We start from the raw sequence: 18,376 nt of genomic DNA on the forward strand, positions 1-18,376 counted from the left end.
ACACTCAAACTACTCATAAACATCTTACTGAGATTTTACGTCAACCCTTCGCTATCACCCCCTGCCGTTATGTTCGTGTGTCTAGTCGTTTTGTTACTCCTCCTATCTTTCCATACTTGGCCATGCCTTCCTTACCCCTCTCTGATTGGTCAGCTGAGAGACTGGGTATGGTGACCCGGATATGCAAGCGCCGCTTGTTTTCCCTGTACCCCCGGTTGAGGAAGTGAATTCGCTGACAGGGCTGGGTTCCGCAAGGGAGCTGAAGAGAAATAACATCGGGAGGGGCAAAAATAATAACTAAATAATACACCGAGTCGAGCGAGCACAATAATTCGACAGCTGCGAGACACCAGTGAACGTTTATTTCCCTTGTGAGATCATCATCGAGAGCCGCAGACATGGTAAGGCCGCGGAGCTGGGCTGGAAGAAACGGAGATGGGTATAGCCAATTTTTGGTGGGGGTGCTAAGGAATATTAGCTGGTGTCCTTTTATAGGATGTGGGCTACGTTGCAACTCTGCGGTGTCACCTAAATACAGCATCAAATCTGCGAACCATAGTATAACTTACAAGCACGTTGTAAGTAAGTCGAACAAGTAGGAAGTTAACCGACTCACAAAAGCATTGTTAAATGGCTAATGTTAACATTAGCTAGGTAGTTAGCTTGCAAGCATAGCTAGCAGGCTAATTTTAACAGTAGTGGACGAAGTGCGTTAGCTTGTCCCAGGATGTTATGAATTTGCAGAGTTGACTCTTAGGAGCTGCTCGGGTTGTGATACCAACACCCCTCCTTCGGCAAACCTGTACCCCGTGTTTAAAATAGTTACAAGTGCTGGTTTGCCTGTCGCCAAAACCGGTCTGCTCCGCCCATTCCCACCCCTTTAGAGTGCAACGAGCCATTAAACAAGCTTTTTGTGGTCAAACATTTTTTGTATCTTGTTGATCATTGCAGTTATGTCACTATACATCCTTACCTATTTGTTCAGAACATGAAACTATGTGATGTAAGGCTGGTGTATGAGAGGTTTGTAGGTAAATAAGCCTATTCAAATTGACTGACATGGCTGACTTGTTGATACCTCTTTTTGAGCACCACACCGTCCATTTTATCTGTTTGAACTGTACTGATGAAAGTGATTGCAGACTTGCAAATCACATCAGTGGAGGTTAAAGTTTGTGCATGGTCATCCCTGCAGAAGTTGAGAATGTAATCCTCCTAGGTGTCAGGCAGTGGCAGTGACATCCCATTAGAAGGGGGGGCTGCCTGCAATAGGAGAGGAGCGAATATACTAATCCCTTAGTAGTAGTTCAACTCTACCAAAGAAGCTTTCAAAGCTTAGTTACATCTGAACATGTGAACATGGTAAACATTCCCTTTAAAAGCAGTCAGGTCCTGTAAACGCCGGGAAGGAGAGGGGGGAGAACCCTCTTAGAGTTGCAAGGCTGCAACGTTCTGATTACTTTACAGATGAGAACAGGTGGTTCGACTCTGCAGCCACTCTCCTCACACTTACCCCAAACTCATTCATCTGCTGGGCCTGCCTGCCTGCACCGTGACCCCTCTCTGGCCCAGCTGCCCTGGTGTTGGCTGGGCTATCTGTAAACAGTGTCAGAGAGTGCAGGTGTCTGCTGTGTGCAGTCTAAATACGACCTCACCGGTAATGGTAGATTTCAGAACGGTTTATAAATGGGGAGACTCCAGGGAGGTGTTGGAAGTGGAAGACGGCCCTGTTTTTGGCAGCTGGAGCTCCTGCGTGTATTGTTTGTGTTCTCTCCTTGTAAAGGGTGTACGTATTTACATGACGTGGATTTGATGGATTCTGTGTGTGTACTGGAATGTGGGTGGTTTCTTCAAGTTTTTCTGTGGCTCAGTATCAAGATGGATGATGGTCAATTTGATTACTCTTACTAACTTACTAGCTGCAGTCTGAATGAACCGTTTACATTTATCAACAGAGGATGTATAGACACAGATTCACAGACAGTTGTGTAAATGAGTGGCTTATTCTTCATTCCATTCTGGTTATGGAGTGCACATGGATTGAGTTACAGTCCGTTTGTGTGCATCTAGTCCAGTGATTACATTTGCAACAATTACGGTTCACCCCCAAAAATGTTTTGTTTGTAACATCCTAGCAACTTAGAGACATTCTGTTTATCGTTTCTGGATTTATATTATATGTGTCATGTGATGTGTCTGCATCACATTGATTAACAAGTTGTTTTACATGATTGTAAGGGCATTGATTTTAGATATATAGGTCAACAATAGCATGGAGGACTGATGTCTCTAGCCCTCTAGGCATTGCACATCAGTCAGCTTACAATGGTTGCATTTGTCCTCTTTCCTGGCAAAATTAGAATAATATCTTTTAGTAATCTAATAGTAAGGTGCTGGCTGCCAAATACCAGTTAGCTGGTATTGTTTTGGAGCGAGGCTAGATAAAGACTTTTTCGCTGCAAGGATTGGAATGTTCAGTCAGGTTTGAGTGTAGACCTCCCTCTCGCCTCCTCTTCTGTTCCCCGGCTGTAGTTTCATGTTGTGGCTGGCCCTGCCTTGGCCTCCGTACATGTATGGAGCTCTGAGTGCACGGCTTTACATTCTTATGTGAGAGACGTGCCCTATGGGAGAGAAGCCTGCAGCTGAACATCCGACCTTCCCATCGTTCGACTGAAGGGGCTTCACCAGATGTCTACTTCAGAAGTTTTAAACAATTTTTCAATGTGAAATATGTCATGTTGTGATTATGTGTCAGTGAGTATTTTCAAATGTTAAATTATGTCAAGTTTGATTGATTTTCACTGAAACAGTGTTAGCTTAAACAGGCACCCAGGTGTCATCTCCATAGTGTTGCTTGTCCAGCATTGGTCAAACACCAGCGCTCAAGGTTAGGGCGGCCAACTTGTTCTCTAGTTAACAGGGACTGTTAAGTGCTAGGGTGCTCATTATCCTCCCTTCAGGTTCACAGATCATTTCTACCTCAGAAAGTGCCAAAGGTTACAGCGGTTAGAAGAGAAACTGGAAAAGGAGACCCTCTGCACTGAAGTGGAAACAATATTCAAGCGATTGTGCCAAACATTAGAGCACTACTTTGTGCTGTGTTTCTGATTGAACAGGAAGTTCTTGAGGTCCCTTGGGCTTATGTGGAGTGTATGACTCAGGCTGTTTGAAGAGTTGAGTGACAGGTTGAGCTTGAACATTGACTGTGGTGGGCATTGCCGCCAGGGAGAAAAAAAAGAGTTTGGGAAAACGTTGAATGGGATGTGGTTTCTGTGCCACATTTGCCTTAATCACTGAACATAATCAGATCCATCATCTGCTGCCAGGATTTCATTCTGACTGGCGTGTGGGATTTTGTGGACAGATACATTGCAGTGTCAACGTTTTCTGGATATTTGAATTATGTATTGATTTTGATGTTACTGTGAATATAATGACTGGATTTACATTATAGTGGACCAAGCAATAGGTAGGCCTATCGTGTTAAGTGTGTTTTATTTCTGTTATAAAACAGAGACTTTTACAGAGGTTTGGAAGTTTGACGGCACAGTATGTCCAAAGGAGACAGTCCCCATCTGTTTTGCTTGAAGCGGTCACCAGTGTTTCTCATAGGATTGGATTTGCTTAGCTCAAACAAGAGTTATTTGAAGAGGTGATCAGTGTCTCGGTGGTATGTAAATAGAAGTAAGTGGTCTGTTGCGACTGTGGTAGTTAAAACAGCAGAATAGGAAGTCCATCATGAAAGCTAGCTTTGGATTGGGTTGGAACAAGATCTGACACGATAAAATAATATGTTGTTCTCCAACCAACTGTTTCCAAAAACTCACCACAGACATCAAGTCTTTCAAAACAATGAATGATTAACTAGTGAGTCAGTAGTAGTAAGAACAAGAGAATCAGGATGTGTGTGTTTAGCACAACCCGGCAGACACAAAAGCTCTCCGGTGACCTGACACGGGTCAGGCTGGGCTTTCTCGCAGACACTCGCTCACTCGTCCACTCATCCACAGGTGAGCGTGATCGCCACGACAACAGGGGCCTCTCTGTCACCGGCCGGTGGGAACGTTGTCGGTCGCCAATCGCCCCCAACCCAAGTCCAGCCCATCCCAAGAAGGCAGACTGGGGGCCCACACTCAGTGTCACATGCCCAGGGCCGTCTGGCCGTTGGACGGCTCCAGCCACTTCCTTAATTCTCGGCCACAGTGGGCCCTGTTGTTCTCACGGGCCTGTGTGTGGTGTGCTGGGGTGAGGTGGGGTGGAGGCGGAGGGGGAGGGGGGAAGAAGCCCAGCTCCTGTTCTCTAACTCGCCTCAGGCCACTCTCCTTCTGGGAAGCTCAGCTGCTGTCACGCGCACTGGAAAAAAGGAGGCCGCCGCAGCTCGGGCCATTGAGTGTCGCAGCGGGCCGATAACGACGGTGGCATTTAAATGTGCTTCCTCAAACCTCCGCCACCCACTTCACACTTGTTTGCGCTTTGATGGTGATAATGGTTGTGACGGAACTTGTTGATGCTGGTGTGAGTGCTTGTGGGGGTTGTGCATATAGCAGCACCCACAAATGCGGTATTATCTAGGATATACCGCCTTCTCTTAACATAATGTGTGTGTGTGTGTGCTGTAAGAGAACTATAATATGTGTGTGTGTGTGTATTTACATCTGTGCTCCTATTTTTTATGGCTAGTACTGTAAGTTGGGTGTGTGTGTGTTTGTTCAAATAGTATAAGGAAATTAGTGTTGATGTATTTTTGTCTCTGTGTAGTCACTGTTTTGGAGCAGCTGGATTGTGTGTGTGTGTGTGTGTGTGTGTGTGAGAGAGAGAAAGGGGGGGGTAATTAGTTTTGATGTATTTCTGCAGCTGTTTAAGTAGTCAGAACATAACCCTTAACTGTTTGTTTATTTCTTTCTTCCTTCCCATCCTCCCTCTGATTCCATCCATCTTTCTGCTCCCTTCTCTTTCTGTTTCTTCTACACATTTACCCTCTCTGCCTCCCTCTCTTCTCCTCATCTGCATCCGTCTGTATGCATTCTTCTTTGATTTTCTCTCTCCTGCTCCCCCTCTCTGGGTCTCTACCTTCTCTACCTTCTTCTCTCTTTCCATCCCCCTCTACCTGTCTCTCTCTACACCTCTTTCTGTCTGCTTTCCCTTTTCCATCTCTCCCCTTCCTCCCTTTCTGTCTATTTCTTTCTCTTTCCATCTGTTTCCCCCCCCTCCCTCTCTTCCCTCCCTCTCCTCCTCCTCTCTCTCTCTCTCTCTCTCTCTCTCTCTCTCTCTCCCCCTCCCTCTCTCTTCCTCTCTCTCCCTCTCTCTTCCTCTCTCTCTCTGTCTCTCTCTCTCTCAGAATGACCAGCAGCTCGACTGTGCCCTGGACCTGATGAGGCGCTTGCCTCCCCAGCAGATCGAGAAGAATCTCAGCGACCTCATCGACCTGGTGAGTGACATGGTCACTGCTTGCTCTCCGCCAATCGGTAGATGCCCAGCAACAGCCTGACCGCGTGCCAGGCCAACCCCTGGTCCGGTCCCGGTCCACTCTCCTGTCGGGCGCTAATGAGTGACACCGTCACGTGGCGTTCGGTGAACCCAAGGAGCCCGGCGTGGTACTGAAACGGCTCCACATGAAAGTGCTCTTCTCACCCTACGTGCTGTCTTAACCTTTTCCACTTTGATATCTACTTAGAGCTGCTGTTCCCTGCTCTCACTACACACACACACACACACTCACACACACCTGTGTAGACATAGCTACACACACACACACACACACACACACACACACCTGTGTAGACATATACACAGACACACATAAATAGGTACACACACACACACACACTTGACCAGCAGCATCACAGCAGTCTTTCCTGGCTCCCTCTGTGTTGTGCGGTTGTTAGCGGTCATTAGCAGAGCTGTCAGTCACTCAGCATGGTGACCCGTCGGCCCGCCCTCCTCTCGCCTCTCTTCCTGCCTGCCAAACTGTCCCTGGCCTGCTGATGGAGAGCACCTGGACTCTGTCCTCAGCTTCATATTCCCTCTCTCGCCCCTGCTCCTCCCCTTCGTCCCCTCAAGGGCATGCTCTCCCTCGCTCTGGCGTTCATACTATATCAGTCACCTCTGTTAGCGCTATCGCTGTTGGTTGTCTCTTGCATGTTCACTGTTCTATTTGCTTGCACCACACCATGCCACACCCCATGTCTGTTTGTCTTTCTCCTCTGTTGCTGTCTTTGATTGCGTTCTGAGTCAGTTTATTTTGCATTCTGTTCTCTTCTCTGGCATGATGCTCTATCTCCGACATCTTTGTCTGTGCATGTTTGCCCTCCCCCTTCTCTCTCTCTCTTACTCTCTCTCTCTTTCTCTATCCCTCTGTCCTCCTGGGTCTCTTGGCCTGGTGGCTGTTGGCAGGTGTATGTGAGTGTGACAGAAAGAACAGCCTAGCCTTTGTGTGTGCGTGTGTGTGTATGTGTGCGCGCATGTGTGTCTGAAGAGGGGTTTCCATGTCAGTCTGTGAGAAGTCATTTGTCCTGCTTTGTCCCGCCAAGGCTCTTTGCCTGCTCATATCACAGCGCATTCTTTCCCCCCTCTCCCCTTCTCTCTCTTTCTCTCTCTCTCTTTCTTTCTTTCTTTCTCTCTCTCTCTCTCTCTCTCTCTCTCTCTCTCTCCACCCCTTCCTTGTCCCCTCTTTGGGGCTTGGGGGTGCTGTTATATAGAGGAAGGGAAATGGGAAACCCAAACCCCTAAGCCCTCGTTTGCCTCATATTGATTTCATCAGCAGCCTTAATTAAAGAGGGTCACGTCTCTCTCTGCCCACTGGCTCACCAGCCCCAACACACACACACACACACCACCCCTCCCCCAGCGTGGCAGCTATTTTCATTAGAGACTTCTTGTGAATGCCCCGCTTTCAGCAGCATTCTTCAGTTGGTTGATGCTTAACCTTGAAGAAGAACTTGGTCGGGATGCAAAACTAGATATGTAATATAGAGAGATCATCCTTAAAATTGCTTGAGAATATTTGTTTTAAGTGTATGTAAAGGTATGTTATGTTTATTTTTTATTGTTTTAATGAACTTAGTATAAAGATGTTTTTTAGACTTTTGAGATAAGTATATAAGTATATATACTTTTTTGATCCTGTGAGGGAAATTTGGTCTCTGTATTTAACCCAATCGGTGAATTAGTGAAACACCCTGCACACAGTGAACACACAGTGAGGTGAAGCACACACCATCCCCGCACAGTGAGCTGCCTGCTTTAACGGGCGGCGCCGGGGAGCAGTGAGGGGTTAGGTGCCTTGCTCAAGGGCACTTCAGCCGCGGCCCACTGGTCGGGGCTCGAACCGGCAACCCTCCGGTTACAAGTCCAGAGTGCTAACCAGTGGGCCACTCAGTGAAGAAAATTGGAAGGTTATTGTATTTGTTGAGTGAAACCTCCTGGACTTTGTTACTTTCATTAACCTGTCACGCCCATTTTGCCTTATTAAAAGTGTGTGTGTGTGTGTGTGTGTGTGTGTTGATAGGTACCCAGCCTGTGTGAGGACCTGCTCTCCTCTGTGGACCAGCCCCTGAAGATTGCCAGAGACAGGGTGGTGGGAAAGGACTACTTGCTCTGTGACTATAATCGCGATGGTGACTCCTACAGGTTAGACCTAGAATTGCACACAAAATAACAACCCACCCTACCCTATTCATCATATCGTACACGTGATATGCCTACACACATGCATTACTGCTGTGGATGTTAGTTTGTTCAGTGTCAAAATCGTTGTGTTTTGACTGCATGTTACATTCAGTCTACAAGTATGGATACACACAGTGTTATGATGTATGGACACATGGGCCTGGTGTGTGTTTAGTGTGTTTGTGGGTATACAGCTCACTAATTACTCTCCTCCCCACGGCCTCAGATCCCCCTGGAGTAATAAGTATGAGCCCCCCATTGATGATGGGGCCATGCCCTCTGCACGACTGCGCAAGCTGGAGGTGGAAGCAAACAATGCCTTCGACCAGTACAGAGACCTGTAAGTGTGCTGCCCTGCACCACCCCACCACACTACACTACACTATACCACCCCACTACACTATACCCCACCACACTACACTACACTTTACCACCACACTACATACACTATACCACTACACTATACCACTATACCACACCACACCACACCACACTACACTACACTACACTATACCACCCCACCACACTACACTATACCACCCCACTACACTATACCCCACCACACCACACTACACTATACCACCACACCACACTACACTATACCACCACACCACACTACACTACACTATACTATACCACCCCACCACACTACACTATACCACCCCACTACACTATACCACCCCACCACACTACACTATACCCCCCACCACACTACACTACACTATACCACACCACACCACACTACACTACACTATACCACTACACTATACCACACCACACCACACTACACTACACTATACCACCCCACCACACTACACTATACCACCCCACCACCTACACTATACCACACTATACCCCACCACACCACACTACACTATACCACCACACTACACTATACCACCCCACCACACTACACTATACCCCACCCCACCACACTACACTATACCACCCCCACCCCACCCCACCACACTATACCACCCCACCACACTACACTATACCACCCCACCACACTATACCACCCCACCACACTACACTATACCACCCCCACCACACTATACCACACAACACCACACTACACTATACCACCCCACCACACTACACTATACCATACCCCACCACACTATACCACACAACACCCCACTACACTATACCCCACCACACCACACTACACTATACCACCACACCACACTACACTATACCACCCCACCACACTACACTATACCACCCCACCACACTACACTATACCACCCCACCACACTACACTATACCACACCCCACCACACTACACTATACCACCCCACCCCACTACACTATACCACACCCCCACCACACTATACCACACCACACTATACCACACTATACCACACCACACTATATCACACTACACTATACCACACCACTCCACACCACACTATACCACACTACACCACACCATACCACCCCACCACACTATACCACACAACACCACACTATACCACACAACACCACACTACACTATACCACACCCCACCACACTATACCACACCCCACCACACTATACCACACCACACCACACCCCACCACGCTATACCACACCACACTATACAACACTACACTATACCACACCACACCACACTACACTATACCACACCACACTACACTATACCACACAACACCACACTACACTATTCCACCCCACCACATTATACCACACAACACCACACTACACTATACCACCCCACCACATTATACCACACCACACAACACCACACCACACTATACCACCACACAACACCACACTACACTATACCACCCCACCACATTATACCACACAACACCACACTACACTATACCACCCCACCACATGATACCACACAACACCACACTACACTATTCCACACCACACCACACTACACTATAACACACTACACCATACCACACCACACCACACCACACCACCACACCACACTATACCACACCACACTATACCACACAATACCACACACACACCACACTTTACCACACCACACTTTACCACACCACACTATACCACACCACACTATACCATACCACACCACACTATACCACACCACACTATTCCATACCACAAAACGCCACCCTGAGGAATTGCAGTGTTGGTTAGTTGATTAGACGGGTGAATTACTAACACTAATATGCTTCACAACATCAGCCAGTAGTATAAGCATCATTCCTATAAACTTTTCAACATATACATGTATGCATGTGTACACTACACAGACCCATGACTGATCACCCATGTTTGTTGATGTGTTGAACAGACACTCACTAAGGCCGCTTTCTCCTTCAGTAAAGTGGTGTTTTCCGGCACATGAGCATGACTCGCGTACTTTGTGTTTGAATGCTCCAGGTACTTTGAGGGGGGCGTCTCCTCGGTGTACCTCTGGGACCTGGACCATGGATTTGCCGGGGTCATCCTCATCAAGAAGGCCGGAGACGGCTCCAAGAAAATCAAGGGATGCTGGGACTCCATCCATGTGGTGGAGGTGCAGGTGAGGGAATGAAAGCAGGAGGAAGACAGATAGAGGGAGGGAGGGAAGGAGGGATTGAGAGAGAAAAAATGTAATTGTAATGGACATAAGAAAATGTGAATGGGGAAAAAAGTGTTTCTGCTTTGTATGTGTCTGTTATATCTGTGTGTGTGTGTGTGTGTGTTCTGACCACAGGAGAAGTCTAGTGGACGCACGGCCCACTACAAGCTGACCTCCACTGTGATGCTGTGGTTGCAGACGACCAAGACCGGCTCCGGCACCATGAACCTGGGGGGCAGTCTGACCAGACAAGTAGGCACCACCGTTTTTTCCTTTTTAGGCACAAACACAATCGTGCAATCAGTGCTGTTCACCAAAAGTCCCATTGGATGATTCAATTCGTGTGACCTTTTCACGGAGCCGTGAAGATCGAATAAACAGAGATTTTAAAGTATTAACCACACCAATCCTCTGGAAAGAAAGACTCTGACCTTTTCCATTCACTGGAATTCTGGAATGACTTGGGTGGGGTGGGGTGTTATCCAAATAACATTAGAATAACAATTGAGAGTAAGTGTAGTTAACATTAGAATAGCATTAAAAGTAAGTTAAAAGCAATACAAATCAGGACCATTTTCACAGGTTCTTCTCAGGTGAAAGGAGACACTGGATTAATGAATTAATGAACTTGGTTCAACTTTCAAAGCGCAACGCGGGCGTATTCAATTGACAGACACGTCTGTGTTGCTTAGGAACGAGACAAAACGTATTATGGTCTGAGCGTTGCGTTACGTTTGCCGCTGCCGGTTGCTGCTGGCTAATGTGATCCTCGCCTTACTCTATTGTAATCTGCCAGAGTTCTCCTTCAGGGGCCAGGTCATGTGTTTGCCCTGCAAATGTTGTCTGTATTGAAATTAAAGCGTCGGGGTGTGAGACGTGTTTGTCAATGGCAGGAAATTCTTCACCTCAACTTTTGCCCTGAAGGAGACTTTTGCTGAAGGAATATCGTGATTGATGGATCTCCGCTCTTGAGTGTAGCAGCATAGCATGCCCTGAGCCATCTGGATGACAGATATTTCAACAATATGTACAGTGTCATGAGTAGAATATTATGGTCATGGTTTCAGTTGCACTATGTATACATCTTTAAGTCTTGTTTAAATCTGCTTTTTAAGCAGGTTTATAAAAGTAGAATGGCTAGTGGACTTTGTACGCTCACGCATATGTGCATGCAGTGAGCATAGCTGACAGTTGCATCATGGTGCACAAACGGGGTCATCTGCTTATAACGTTCCACTGCCGTTAAAAACCATCTGACCTACTAAAGAAAAAAAACAAGCCATAAAACAGTGCCATAAATGGTCTTGCATGAATATTGTTGTACTTAAACCTCTAATCCCCTTATTTGGGAGAGATTTTTTTTCTCTCTCTCTTTTTTTATTAGTGAGGACACTTGGTAGGTTACACGCATGTAGTGCAATAATGGCAGGCGTTGCCTTTTTGAGCAAAGTGATTTTTCGGTGGCATTCCACGACTTCTCACACACAGCTGGTGTTGCCCATGGGCATGTGTCACGGAGGGACCAAAACACAAATGCCAAACTCATTCAAGACCTTTAACTCAACCCCCCGTTGCGTAGTTGGCATTTGGCATGATGCGCGTGCTATACAATGTTGTTTTACCTAAATACTAGACTGCAATTGTACACCGTTGGTGTGTCTTTTTGAGAATGTACATTTGGTGATTCATGACGTGTCTGCACCTTGGACTTCATTATGAAATGTATGGATTTTAGTAAGAAAAACAATTCTTTACAGGGAAGAACAGGGATTCTCATTATTTGCTGTGGTTTGATCAGCAAGTGAAATTATTCCCATTCAGACAAAAAGCAGATTGTAGGGTGAAGGTGATTAGTCGAAACACATGGCTTTGGATTAGTTTATACCTCTAGTGGTGTCTCTCTCTTTCTCTCTCTCTCTCTCTCTCTCTTCTCTCTCTCTCTCTCTCTCTCTCTCTCTCTACTCTCTCTTTCTGTTTCTCCCTCCTCCTGTACTCATCTGTGCGCTTCGCTGTTGATTATCAGATGGAGAAAGACGAGACGGTCAGCGAGTCCTCCCCCCACATCGCCAACATCGGACGCCTAGTGGAGGTGAGACCGTTTGTCTTTGGCTACTCTGGTCGGCTCGTAAACTACTCTGAGTGCAGCCTCCCCCTCTTCCCTCTTCCCTCTGTCGTATACGTCTCTCCTCTGCCGTTTCTGTCTCTGTCACGCAAAAGCAAATTACTCTCACTGCCTGGCTTGCCCAGACACACACACGCGCACACACACACACCTTATATACTATTATGTACTTATTGTGTGTATTATTCCATACACACAAATGCAGTACACGCACACCACACACACACACACACACCTGCATGTTGTTTATGGACCCAAAACCCCCCACCCCAACCCACCCAACCTGTCTGCCTCTTAACACATCTCTGGTCCCTGTGTAGAGAGAATGTTCCACTGCCCCAGCTGCCCCCGCTCTAGTAAACCCCCCCCCCCCCCCCCTCCAGCCGCCCTCTCCTTCACGTCCTGCCCTAAACGTTAACACAAGACTCCAATTAAAAATGAAGGCCTCCGCTCTGCATGTGTTTCATACTTTATGAGGTTTACAGATGGGGGCGGAGGGAGGTGCGGTCGGGTTGGGTGCGGTGGGATGGGATGTGTGTGTTAACCTCTCTGGTTTCACAGAGTTGTCACACTCGAGAGAGGGTTGCTAATGTGTGAATGGTTTCTCTCTCTGTGTGTGTGTGTGTGTGTGTGTGTGTGTGTGTGTGTGGTCAGAGTGCTTGGGCTGATTCTTATATTTGTGTATGTATCAGACCAGACCGTTTCAGTTTACCTTTCTGTTTCTCTTTTTCTCACCCCCCCTCTCTCTCTCTCTCTCTCTCTCTCTCTCTCTCTCTCTCCCCCCCTCTCTCCCTCTCTCTCCCTCTCACTCCCTCTCCTCACTACACAGGACATGGAGAATAAGATCCGCTCCACTCTGAACGAGATCTACTTTGGCAAGACCAAGGACATCGTCAACGGCCTAAGGTACGGCAGAGCCACACACTCGCCACAAAAACAAGCCGACTGTCTGCCACACCTGCGGGGACTTCTCTTACATCATTACGGCTCTTACATCATCCCCAGTTGCCCACAGGCACATGCCTGAGCAGATCTGCAAAGGGGCATTTGTCTGGAAGGGCAACATCTGTTTGTCGCCATATTACCAGGGATTGTCTGAGAAGTGGGCAAGCAACATGGGTTCAGGGAATAAAGAGATTCATGTTGACTGCCACATAGTGGAGAGCAGAGAGGTCTATGTAGAAAATACCACAACGACTTAAGATGTTTTCCTAAACTTCGAAGTGGTACAGCCAAATTCTTGTGCTTTTGATGGATTTTGAGGTTACTACATAGAGACATATTTTGGAGAGGTCTTTTTCTCTCCCATCATGGTTTGGCCAGAGGAGAGTGATTTTTGGCTGAGTTGTGTAATCTCTGTGGGGGATCCTCTCGCTCCAAACTTCCTTTTTGTTTTCCCTGCGTTCTCATTCTGTCATGTGACACGCTGTGTTGTTTGGGTTGCGTCTCTCCTCTCCTCTGTGCTTTCATCTCCTGATTCGATTTTCTTCCTTTATCATGCCTCTCTCTCTCTCTCAATCTGTCTCTCTCTCTCTCTTTGTCTCTCTCTCTCTCTCTCTGCCCTTAGTGCTCTCCCTCTCTGCCTCTCCATTCCCCTTACTCATTCATTATTGTCATTCTTACTCAATGTTATCTCTCCATTTTGTTCCCTTTGGTGTCTGTGCTTTTTACCTTTTAGTCCCCATGCACACATGCCTTTTTGTTCACCTCTCTCTCCCTCCCCTCTCCTCCCATCCTCCACTCCTCTTGCTTTTCCCCCTCTTTCTTTTGACTCTCTCCTCCTTCTCCTCTTCATCTCTCTGCCACCCTTCTGTTCTTCTCTCGTTTATTCCCTCTCTTATTGGACTCCCTCCCTCTGTTCTTTCTTTCCTCTCTCCTCCCCCTTCTCTCCTCCTCCTCCACTCCTCCTCTCCACTCCTCCTCTCCTCCAGATCTATTGAGTCTTTGCCTGATAACCAAAAGTACCGGCAGCTCCAGAGAGAGCTCTCTCAGGTCCTCACCCAGCGCCAGATCTACATTGACTAGGGCAGGAGGTATAGGGCTATGGCCAGCAGTGTGCAGGGGTCTGTGTGCGTGTGTGTGTGTGTGTGTGTGTGTGTGTGTGTGTGTGTGTGTGTCAAAGAGAGAGAGAGAAGTAAACGTGCTGTGTATGTATGTGTGTGTGTGTGTGTGAGAGAGTGTGTGTGTCAAAGAGAGAGAGAGAAGTAAACGTGTTGTGTGTGTGTGTGTGAGAGAGTGTGTGTGTCAAAGAGAGAGAGAAGTAAACGTGTTGTGTGTGTGTGTGTGAGAGAGTGTGTGTCAAAGAGAGAGAGAAGTAAACGTGTTGTGTGTGTGTGTGTGTGAAAGAGAGAGATTGCATGCATGCATAAACAGACATATTATGTCTGCTTATGTTACTGTGCATAGGCAGTGTGCCAGAGTGAACTTTTAACACTTGCATCCCCAATGCACCCTGGGAAATTGAGTATAACATAACAGCCGAATGTCAGAGTGTAACAGTTGTTAACTGCATGTGAAGCCGGCTGTTAAAAGTGCAGCTCATTTTCGAACAAGCGTGGTGTATGTGTTTACGATGTGTAATTCTAACCCGGCCCATCCTGTTTCCCTGATTTGAGATGGAGAAGGTTATGAAACATGTGTGGTGACATTCCCCATGTCCTAACAAGCAACCAACCCTTATTTCATTCCTGTGGTTTTCCTTTAGTTTTTCTCTTTGTTTTGTACTTGTTGTTGAATCTGTCCATTTGTCTTTCCTCACAGGAGTGTCCAGACCCTGGCCGGATAAGTCCAAGCAAGAGTCCCTGAGGAATGACCTTATGGAGGCGCTCAAACGCAAGCAGCAAAGTTAGACATGCTGTAGTCCTCTCTCTCTGTCTCTCTCTCTCTCTCTCTCTCTCTCTCTCTCTCTCTCTCTCTCTCTAGCTCTCTCTCTCCATCTCCGTCTTTCTCTCTCTTATTGGACTCCCTCCCTCTGTTCTTTCTTTCCTCTCTCCTCCCCCTTCTCTCCTCCTCCTCTCCACTCCTCCTCTCCACTCCTCCTCTCCTCCAGATCTATTGAGTCTTTGCCTGATAACCAAAAGTACCGGCAGCTCCAGAGAGAGCTCTCTCAGGTCCTCACCCAGCGCCAGATCTACATTGACTAGGGCAGGAGGTATAGGGCTATGGCCAGCAGTGTGCAGGGGTCTGTGTGCGTGTGTGTGTGTGTGTGTGTGTGTGTGTGTCAAAGAGAGAGAGAGAAGTAAACGTGCTGTGTGTGTGTGTGTGTGAGAGAGTGTGTGTGTCAAAGAGAGAGAGAGAAGTAAACGTGTTGTGTGTGTGTGTGTGTGTGTGTGAGAGAGAGTGTGTGTGTCAAAGAGAGAGAGAAGTAAACGTGTTGTGTGTGTGTGTGTGTGAAAGAGAGAGATTGCATGCATGCATAAACAGACATATTATGTCTGCTTATGTTACTGTGCATAGGCAGTGTGCCAGAGTGAACTTTTAACACTTGCATCCCCAATGCACCCTGGGAAATTGAGTATAACATAACAGCCGAATGTCAGAGTGTAACAGTTGTTAACTGCATGTGAAGCCGGCTGTTAAAAGTGCAGCTCATTTTCGAACAAGCGTGGTGTATGTGTGTACGATGTGTAATTCTAACCCGGCCCATCCTGTTTCCCTGATTTGAGATGGAGAAGGTTATGAAACATGTGTGGTGACATTCCCCATGTCCTAACAAGCAACCAACCCTTATTTCATTCCTGTGGTTTTCCTTTAGTTTTTCTCTTTGTTTTGTACTTGTTGTTGAATCTGTCCATTTGTCTTTCCTCACAGGAGTGTCCAGACCCTGGCGGATAAGTCCAAGCAAGAGTCCCTGAGGAATGACCTTATGGAGGCGCTCAAACGCAAGCAGCAAAGTTAGACATGCTGTAGTCCTCTCTCTCTGTCTCTCTCTCTCTCTCTCTCTCTCTCTCTCTCTCTCTCTCTCTCTCTCTCTAGCTCTCTCTCTCCATCTCCGTCTTTCTCTCCCTGTCTCTCTCTTACACAAAATCTCCTCACCTCACTCTTGCTACACCTTCTTTTTTCTGTTTGTTTTTGTTTTGATTTTGTTTTTGTTTTTGTTTGTTTTTTTTGTTTGTTTTCTTGTCCGTCTCTGTTGGTCCCTCTCACCACCTGTCTCAGTGCTGCACTCTTGGAAAAGGAAAAAAGGAGAAAACGCTTAGCTTTGTATTTTTTTTCTTTCTTATTTGTGTTTTTCTTTGTTGAGGCATCATCATTCTCATTGAAGCCATTCACCACTCTCTCGTTTCTCTCCATCTTTGTTTCTCTCTCTTTCTCTCTCTCTTTCTCTGATGTTAAGTTTAATAATATTCTGATAGTATTATGACGGTTAATGAACACATTGCAGAATGAGAGTGGCTTGTGCACTCCCTTCAGCTCTCTTGCTCACACACACACACACACACATACATACAGACACGCAGACACACAGCGACAGATACATGCAGACACACACACGTGTGTATGTGTGCGTGTGTGACTAGCCTTACCTCTGTAGCATCACTAAGGCCCACAGATTTAGGACCCCTACACCTTGAGAGGACGATCCTGGTAACAACTTTGCCGATCTTAGCCGAATTCCACACATGCCTCCCAACATCAGATGGAAACGTTTTTTTGTTGTTTTTTTTTTGTTTTTTCACTGGTATAATTTCTGATAAAGCCCCAACCTCCTATATCTGTATGAAATATAACTGTTGCTCCTAAAGAAAGATGTACTGTAACAAAGGTTATTAAGAGGGTCATGCTAGATTTGTATTATCATTACAACAATTATTATTTTTAATATTATTATTATTATTATTATTATTATTGTTGCAATCGATGGTTGGTATACCTCACAACTCCGCTATCCCATACCAGTGTGAGTGTATGGTGTTAGTGTCTGAGGAGGTTCAGTGAACTGGGCATGTGCACAAGGAGTTGGGTCTGGGGGTGTGGGAGGAGAGATGGTTGACCTTGAAAGTGACCCTATGACCTTCCAAACATGGCTTGACTGAAATGAGGGAGGAAAGGTGAAGTATACTGTGGATTGCGAGCATTTCAGCGAGGAGCCCCCCCCCCCCCTCTCTTACTGTGTACTACCACATCAGTTTGTGTCCCTATCTTTTCTCTCTCTCTCTTTCTCTGATGTTAAGTTTAATAATATTCTGATAGTATTATGACGGTTAATGAACACATTGCAGAATGAGAGTGGCTTGTGCACTCCCTTCAGCTCTCTTGCTCACACACACACACACACACATACATACAGACACGCAGACACACAGCGACAGATACATGCAGACACACACACGTGTGTATGTGTGCGTGTGTGACTAGCCTTACCTCTGTAGCATCACTAAGGCCCACAGATTTAGGACCCCTACACCTTGAGAGGACGATCCTGGTAACAACTTTGCCGATCTTAGCGAATTCCACACATGCCTCCCAACATCAGATGGAAACGCTTTTTTGTTTCTCTCTCTTTCTCTCTCTCTTTCTCTGATGTTAAGTTTAATAATATTCTGATAGTATTATGACGGTTAATGAACACATTGCAGAATGAGAGTGGCTTGTGCACTCCTTCAGCTCTCTTGCTCACACACACACACACACACATACATACAGACACGCAGACACACAGCCACAGATACATGCAGACACACACACGTGTATGTGTGCGTGTGTGACTAGCCTTACCTCTGTAGCATCACTAAGGCCCACAGATTTAGGACCCCTACACCTTGAGAGGACGATCCTGGTAACAACTTTGCGATCTTAGCCGAATTCCACACATGCCTCCCAACATCAGATGGAAACGTTTTTTTGTTGTTTTTTTTTTGTTTTTTCACTGGTATAATTTCTGATAAAGCCCCAACCTCCTATATCTGTATGAAATATAACTGTTGCTCCTAAAGAAAGATGTACTGTAACAAAGGTTATTAAGAGGGTCATGCTAGATTTGTATTATCATTACAACAATTATTATTTTTAATATTATTATTATTATTATTATTAT

General features: G+C 46.4%; 1 protein-coding gene across 3 annotated transcripts; it reads left to right on the forward strand.

Moving 5' to 3' along the window:
* The first annotated feature begins 208 nt into the window (after positions 1 to 208).
* Positions 209 to 17,118, forward strand: capzb (capping actin protein of muscle Z-line subunit beta). 3 transcript variants are annotated; one of them, XM_048255013.1, is made up of 10 exons: positions 209 to 401; positions 5,339 to 5,428; positions 7,508 to 7,629; positions 7,895 to 8,008; positions 10,037 to 10,178; positions 10,353 to 10,469; positions 12,241 to 12,306; positions 13,169 to 13,245; positions 14,271 to 14,372; positions 15,100 to 15,129. In XM_048255013.1, the coding sequence occupies exons 1-9, from the start codon at positions 399 to 401 to the stop codon at positions 14,362 to 14,364; spliced, it is 825 nt and encodes a 274-aa protein (XP_048110970.1). In that variant the 5' UTR covers positions 209 to 398; the 3' UTR covers positions 14,365 to 14,372; positions 15,100 to 15,129. The 3 variants fall into 3 exon arrangements, with proteins under 3 accessions (XP_048110970.1, XP_048110971.1, XP_048110972.1); XM_048255014.1 differs by lacking the exons at positions 14,271 to 14,372; positions 15,100 to 15,129 and adding an exon at positions 16,150 to 17,118; XM_048255015.1 differs by lacking the exon at positions 14,271 to 14,372 and having other exon boundaries at positions 15,100 to 15,274.
* Positions 17,119 to 18,376: the final 1,258 nt, after the last annotated feature.

Source organism: Alosa alosa, chromosome 10, assembly GCF_017589495.1.
Source record: "Alosa alosa isolate M-15738 ecotype Scorff River chromosome 10, AALO_Geno_1.1, whole genome shotgun sequence".
NCBI classification, from domain to species: Eukaryota; Metazoa; Chordata; class Actinopteri; order Clupeiformes; family Clupeidae; genus Alosa; species Alosa alosa.

Bases quoted from the DNA above. Each gene is read 5' to 3' on its own strand.
- capzb (XM_048255013.1), top strand. The intron at 10,470-12,240 runs GTAGGCACCACC...GTTGATTATCAG, and splicing joins GGGGCAGTCTGACCAGACAA to ATGGAGAAAGACGAGACGGT. The intron at 13,246-14,270 runs GTACGGCAGAGC...CCTCTCCTCCAG, and splicing joins GACATCGTCAACGGCCTAAG to ATCTATTGAGTCTTTGCCTG.